The 7,500-nt window shown below is 41.0% G+C and overlaps 1 protein-coding gene across 5 annotated transcripts in view; it reads right to left on the reverse strand.

Moving 5' to 3' along the window:
- LOC125039634 (DNA polymerase theta-like) overlaps positions 1-7,500 on the reverse strand; it is a 35,689-nt gene that overhangs the window by 13,674 nt on the left and 14,515 nt on the right. For all 5 annotated transcript variants that reach the window (XM_047633790.1, XM_047633788.1, XM_047633791.1 and 2 more), the window contains exons 18-20: positions 4,716-4,959; positions 4,219-4,339; positions 951-4,053 (exon numbers count right to left, since the gene is read on the reverse strand). In XM_047633790.1, coding sequence (XP_047489746.1) covers positions 951-4,053; positions 4,219-4,339; positions 4,716-4,959 — 3,468 coding nt within the window. The remainder of the gene's footprint in view (positions 1-950; positions 4,054-4,218; positions 4,340-4,715; positions 4,960-7,500) is intronic.

A 7,500-nucleotide genomic window follows, 5' to 3' on the forward strand; every position in this document is an offset into this window, starting at 1 on the left:
TCTATGTAAACACAATTAATAAACTTAAATTCCAGTGGACATGGCATGACTCTTTGGGAAATTAGTTACCAAAAAGCTATTCCTGCTCAAGTTAATGTGCCTCTTAACCACAATGAATGAAACACAGTGTTGGATCTCTTGTAGTTGCCTATGGTCTAACATAACCTCAACTTCAGCCATTGTTTTTATTCATTCTTTCCCAATAAAAAATATTTTATAAGGCAAAAAACATTTTCTAAAAACATTAAATTATCAAAAATATGCTCATCTACAAATAATACACTGTAATACCTAGCCTGCTGGAGAGGGGTTAACTAATACAGAGCTTCAACAACAAATGGTTATCTATCTGGAATGTTAGACAATCTTATGAATACTTAATATTTATTTTATTCAGTGAAAATTTTCTGCCGCATCAACACCTAAGTCATTAGCAGCTTATTCAAAACATAGTAATAGTGTGTGGCTTGGGGGCAAAGCCCCCAGATAAGAAAGTGCAATATGATATCAAAGATCATCTGGTGCTATGGTAAGGTAGAGTAACAAAAATGGTTAGGAATGAGTTGAAGATTAGGGTTAAGTTACAGGTTGAACAGTACTTAAGGGTAATATGATAGTGAAAAGGGTAGAGAGAGGGAGCTGATAGTATAAGGGAAGGATGTTAGAAGGGAGTAGGGGCAATTATGATAAAGTATTGTGGCAAAAAATGGCAAAAATGAGTTTAATGATTCAGATACGTGGACAGAACAAGGGGAAGAAGAAAAGAAAAAGGAAAGGAGGAGAAGAAAAAAATGTGCAAAATTAGTTGAGGTGAGGGCTGAGAACCAAGGTAGGGGTGTGCCTTACACTGGGCCTCAGTCCCCATCTCTAAGCCCTCCCAAGACAAAAATGAGCAAGGGTTGGGGGAATACTTCATATTCACACTAGCCAAAAAGCACTCACACACTGACCTATTCCTCCTTTTGTCTGCTGGGATGGTGCTTTTTCACAAGCCAGGGCAATAGAGTAAGTCCTCTGCTCACTCCATTCATTTTTGAAACATTCAAAAAGTTTGCTGTTGTTTACAACATTAATGATGCTCAGAGATCTTGTCACTGTTCCTCCACTGTCAAAAGGCCCACCTTCATCCAAATCTCTGTTGCCTACTGATTTCTGCTTCTTTCCATCTTCCTTCACAATATTAGATGGCCCAGCTGATGATGACATTTCAGAATCCTTAGGTTCGTGAAGTCTGTGGGTCTTATCTTCCTCCCTACCCCTTTTGGCATCCCTCCTTTTATCTCCTGTACATTCCTTTTGACTCCTCCTCCTTGGTGCAGGGGACACAGGGGTAGCAAAAAGGTCATCTGAGAGCCTCGCTTTGCCTGTCTGCTTTGGATCCACAAGAACACTCTCCCTGCATTGAGACTTTTTATAGTGGCAATCCACCAAGCCATCAAGCAATGCTTCTGTGCCTGGTGTCATGTTTAATTCCCCAAATGTATCTCCAAGACAATTCTTTTCCAGAACATTAGAAGACTCTTCACTTTCTCCACTGGTTCCTGATGCAGCATGTTCAGTGGCTCCTTGTAAACCCATGCTTTCTTCTAACTCATCTGTGTTTGACGAAAGGTGTAGATAACTCTCAAATGCTTGGTCCAAGAAGGAATCAGAGAGTGTGTCATCTCCTCTGTGGACATTTTCACCCACATCCTCATCCAGCACTTCACAAACATTCTGGTCAAATTCCCCATCAGACAGATATTCAAGATTTGGCACCTCATCTTCTGAAAGTGAAATAGGAGCAGCATCATGAGTCTCCCTCTGTTTAGTCAAAGACTTCGGCTCTACCTGAGGGATTCTCTCAGGCGAGATATTCAGGTAGGAACCATCTTTATTGGTATTAAAGTTTTGTTTTTTCTCTGAGGGAGCTCTATTTTCTGTTCGACTCAAGTCAAACCCAAAGTCAAGTTCTTCTGAGCATGCCTGGTACATTGGTGTTTCAATCTTTTGCTTCTTATTTAGGACAGCCAGGGGTGTTTTTATTGGCAAGACTGCACTGCATGCTGTTAATTTTTCCTGATTTTGATTTCTAACACCTACAGATACAATTGTTTTCTTAGCTTCTTTATTCTTCTTCTTAATAAAATCATTTGAAAATAATAATGAAAAATGCTCTTGCACAACTCCCACTCCCTTCTCATCTATCTCCATTTCTTCTTCATCTACCTCTATCTCTTGTTGCCTGTTGCTGTTGCAAGCTAACAGCTTATCTTCCAAGTGTTCTTCAGGCTCATTGACATCAAAATCCTGGGAGCCCAATGTCCTGAAAAAATTGTCTTTCTGTGATTCTGACAGGAGGCCAATGCTGTCATTAATTAGATGGCTTTCCACATCTGGCTGCTTCTCCTCCTCTAAGGTCTCTCCTTGATGTTTCTCTCTGGCACAGGTTTTGTCCTCAAGCTGCCCTGCATCCCCAGACACCTCACCAACATCACTTTCCTTAAAAAGGTCACTTTCATCCTTAAATATATTGCCATTTTCTTCAATGGCCTGTGAATCATTGAAGCTTAAATTGGCTATTATTCCATCTAAAGAATCACTTATGGGAGTTGTGGCACGTACAGCTAATGTAGTCTTGAGTCGTTCTACCACTGGTGTGCTGGTGTTCACATCAGTGCTCTTTCCCTTTCCACTTTCTCTGTTGGTTTCTATATGCTTTTCATTAGCTATATTCCCCTGGGGTGTTTTCCCAGTATCATCAATAGCCTTACGTATGGGTTTGCTCCTTGGCAATTTCGCAAGATCTACACATACACTGGTAATATGGGCCTCCTTCTCTTTTGAAGGAACTCTTTGTCTCCGTTTTGGAGAGAAAAGGTTATCAGCTTTGTCCTCCTGGGATTCAGGAATGCAGAAAGAATCACTCTCATCAACTGTCTGTTTTACATTTGCTTCTATCTCCTTTTTTCTAGGCTTGCTCTTACCAAACAGAAGCCCTGCAATTGATGATGGCTTTTTGGGGAGATTCTTTGGCCTTTCACCTCCATCAGTAGTTGTTATTACCATCCCACTCTTAGCAGTTTCTCTATTTTCATTCTCCTTCACTGAGTCTTTAATGTTTCCTACTTTGCTTATTTCTGTCCTCTTCATATCTTCTTGTGCTGCTTGTGCTTCATTTCTTTGAATAGAGCCTCTTTTTTCAGATTTACTACAGCCTGTCACAAAGCTCTTTCCAGTCTCCTCTAGTGCTATCATTTCTGTCTTCTTCTCTCCCTTTCCCATTTCCTGTACTGCACTATCAGCTGTTTCTTCTCCAACAGATCTCCTGTTCTTTGTCCTTCCCTTCAGGTCCTTCCTTTCACGTCTGTTAGAGCTAGTCTCAGATTTCTGTTGGTCTGGTGTGACCTCCCTTCTCTTCTCAACACTGTCATTCATCCGCAGGACTTTTAGAAATTTGCTGAAATGGATTTTCTCACTTGAATGAGAAATCTCCTTCTCTTTATGTGATAACTCTGGTATGATATCACTACTTACTGTACTGGGTTTATACTGATCATTTATTCCATCATTCTTGTTGACAATACTAGAATGATGGTTTGATTTTTCTCTATTATCTTTGGAATTATCAGTAGAAGTACAGCCTATAATCTCAAAATGAGAGGTTTTCTGCTTAGGTAAGTTATCACTACAGTTCATCCTATTTTGCTTTTCATTCAAGTCAACTACATGTCTCTTCTTCATGCTTCTATCCATGGTAAGGTCCATTTGCGGAGATTTTGACATTCTTCGCAGGAGTCTTGTTGCTGGGGAAATCCGTTTTTTCTTGCTCCTCCGCAAGGGTGTCACAGATTCCTCAACAACACCTACAATCCTTGAGGCTAGAGTATTTTTTCCAAGAACTGACTCAGACCTCAAGATAAGATTGGGGGAGATTGAATTTCGACTTTTTACACTTGACACACTGCGCCTGGTGGTGTTAGAGCCACCCTGTGATACAGTCATGTTCCTGCTAGGGGTTGTAAAAGCTTCAGTCTTCTGTGTCCAGTCAATGTTGGTAATGCCAAGTTCTTTCTGCAAAGCAAAAAAGCATAAAAGTTTTAAAACCATAAAATAAACTAAGTATTTTATACATCCTTTTGTGTCCTGATGTAGAATATCTAACCTGCCATATGGATTCACTCACTAGATTTAACACTACACAAGAACTACAATCAATATGTTTAAGCAGCCACCCACCTGAACAAGCAGCCTCGCTTCCTTGACAATGAGTACTGCTGCTTGAGCTTCTGTGAGTGGTTGTCCCGATGACAGCCAGATGGTGCCCCCTTTGTGTTGTTCCTCCTCCCCCATTTTGTTGCTGGATAAACAATAATCATGATAATAATAATAATAATAATAATAAAAGAAATGTATCAATAAAAATAACATGAAATATACAAATCTTAATACCACTACATTTTTAAAAACAAACGTCTTTCACTTTAAAGAAATAGGACTTAATAGAGTAAATATACTTACTGTTCACTGATTCTGCCTATGAGAGACAGAGAGAGAGAGAGAGAGAGAGAGAGAGAGAGAGAGAGAGAGAGAGAGAGAGAGAGAGAGAGAGAGAGAGAGAGAGAGAGAGAGAGAGAGAGAGAGAGAGAGAGAGAGAGAGAGAGAGAGAGAGAGAGAGAGAGAGAGAGAGAGCAAACAACAACAGCAGCAACATAGCAACCTGGTTACAAACCTACCTGTGAAATGGCGTTGCAGCTATTAGGATGTCCTCCACCTCACGGGGTGTGGCATGGGCCACCCTAGCAACCGTCTCCAGCCCTGCATTGTAGAGGTCTCTCGCACGCTGCCCATTGAGGAGTGTCAGTCGCACAAGGTCACACAGCTCTCGCTGGATGCCAAAGTGAAGCCGGTCCTGGAACTGGGCAAGCAAGAGTTCCATGCTGTGCCAGCCAAGGCGATTGCAAAAGACTGTGACCATGCCTGGGTGAATCCAATATGCATTAGAGAGAGAGAGAGATTGTTTGCAAAAGAGAAAAAGAAAGAGAGAGAAAGAGAGAGAAAGAGAGAGAAAGAGAGAGAGAGAGAGAGAGAGAGAGAGAGAGAGAGAGAGAGAGAGAGAGAGAGAGAGAGAGAGAGAGAGAGAGAGAGAGAGAGAGAGAGACAGAGAGAGAGAGAGAGAGAGAGAGAGACAGAGAGAGAGAGAGAGAGAGAGAGAGAGAGACAGAGAGAGAGAGAGAGACAGAGAGACAGAGAGAGAGACAGAGAGAGAGACAGAGAGACAGAGAGAGAGAGAGAGAGACTGAGAGAGAGAGAGATTGTTTGCAAAAGAAAAAAAGAAAGAGAGAGAGAGAGAGAGCGAGAGAGAGAGAGAGAGAGAGAGAGAGAGAGAGAGAGAGAGAGAGAGAGAGAGAGAGAGAGAGAGAGAGAGAGAGAGAGAGAGAGAGAGAGAGACTGAGAGAGAGAGAGAGAGAGACTGAGAGAGAGAGAGAGAGAGACTGAGAGAGAGAGAGAGAGACTGAGAGAGACTGAGAGAGAGAGAGAGAGACTGAGAGAGAGAGAGAGAGAGACTGAGAGAAGAGAGAGAGACTGAGAGAGAGAGAGAGAGACTGAGAGAGAGAGAGAGAGACTGAGAGAGAGACTGAGAGAGAGAGAGAGAGACTGAGAGAGAGAGAGAGAGACTGAGAGAGAGAGAGAGAGACTGAGAGAGAGAGAGAGAGAGACTGAGAGAGAGAGAGAGACTGAGAGAGAGAGAGAGACTGTGAGAGAGAGAGAGACTGTGAGAGAGAGAGAGACTGAGAGAGAGAGAGAGACTGTGAGAGAGAGAGAGACTGTGAGAGAGAGAGACTGAGAGAGAGAGAGAGACTGAGAGAGAGAGAGAGACTGAGAGAGAGAGAGAGAGAGAGAGAGAGAGAGAGAGAGAGAGAGAGAGAGAGAGAGAGAGAGAGAGAGAGAGAGAGAGAGAGAGACTGAGAGAGACTGAGAGAGACTGAGAGAGAGAGAGAGAGAGAGAGAGAGAGAGAGAGAGAGAGAGAGAGAGAGAGAGAGAGAGAGAGAGAGAGAGAGAGAGAGAGAGAGAGAGAGATGAGATGAATAACTTCTCTATGCTAGGGATACATTTACACATTTTGATATCATGATCAACACAACACATAATCATATATCAGACATGAGCTGAAGATTCACCTGACATCCCGAGACCTGTCACTCGTTACCCCCTCTCAAGATTAAGCTCTCGCCGTACCTCTAAATTTCTCATGCTACCACTGTGCAATCTCCGATGTGATTAACAAATGTTTTCTTAATATAATACCAATATGTTCACTGCATTGTAGAAGATTAAGTTGGAAGTTGCCCCTAAATAGCAGTGAGTGCTGCTGCAGGTGCAATAAAGCAATAACTATCATGTGAGAAACGAGTGAGAGGTCACAGATGTCACGTGCCTCTCCTGATAAAGTTTAGTACATTGGGCTTAGATTACATCTTATGGAACCAAATTTACCTAACACATTCTGCAAGATCCTTAATAATTTCTCAGACAACAGATCTAGTAAAATGTAATTAGAAACTGTGACTGGCAAAGCAATTAAACCAAAAAGTGGGGTGCCATTAGGCATTGTCATTTTGCCAACAGTTCATTTTGAACCAATCCAAGTAAATCCCTTAACATCGTGGAACTTCAAACCCAAATAGCCATCTTCTCTATCAACAACTTTGAATATCAGTAGGCAATCTAGAACACAAACAAATTCAAAGAATTTTTTTTTTTTTTATTACAACTGTATAAAACCCTCTTCAGACCCAACCTAGAATATCCGCCGATTCCCCTAAGCAAACTCTTGATACTCCAGGTTGCTAAACAATTTTTAAAATCCTTTAAAATTAAACCTATAAACATTTGTTTGCAGGAACTAGAAAAATAGAGCATGAGGTAAGCTAGCAAAACCTACCAGATGACTCAACAAAGGCATATAAAAGAGTAGAAAGTATGTAATCATTGCACATTCACCAACATTAAACTTTCCCTTCAGGAAGTTAATCTTTTCTCAGCAATTATTAATATTAAGCAACACATACAAAAACAATCCAAAAACAATGATGATGATGATTAACTCCTTGAATCTGGCTGCTGTAACCATCATGTCATGAACAAATTTGGACAAGTAGTATTACAGAAAAATGAATATTATGAGAAAAAAAAAATCACACCAATAACAAAATATTGATTACTATTATTCCAATGAGTTACAGACTATGTAAAAAATGGTTAGGAGTCTGTGTAAGAAAAAGAAGCCAGCAAGGAGTTTTAATCCACCCATGACCATCCGTGTACACCAGGCGTACAAGCAACACTTCCGTGAGAAAGGCTACTCAAGTAAAGCTGATGCCCGAATTTAGGGCCACGTGCGGGTAGGGAAGCACTCAAATCTAAAGGAGGTTAATAATAAAGAAAAAAATAAGCGAAAAAAAAGGATAAATACCACTAACATAACAATAAGAACAATAAAGATAACGATAACAATA

This window comes from Penaeus chinensis, chromosome 27 (assembly GCF_019202785.1).
Source record: "Penaeus chinensis breed Huanghai No. 1 chromosome 27, ASM1920278v2, whole genome shotgun sequence".
Classification (NCBI taxonomy): Eukaryota; Metazoa; Arthropoda; class Malacostraca; order Decapoda; family Penaeidae; genus Penaeus; species Penaeus chinensis.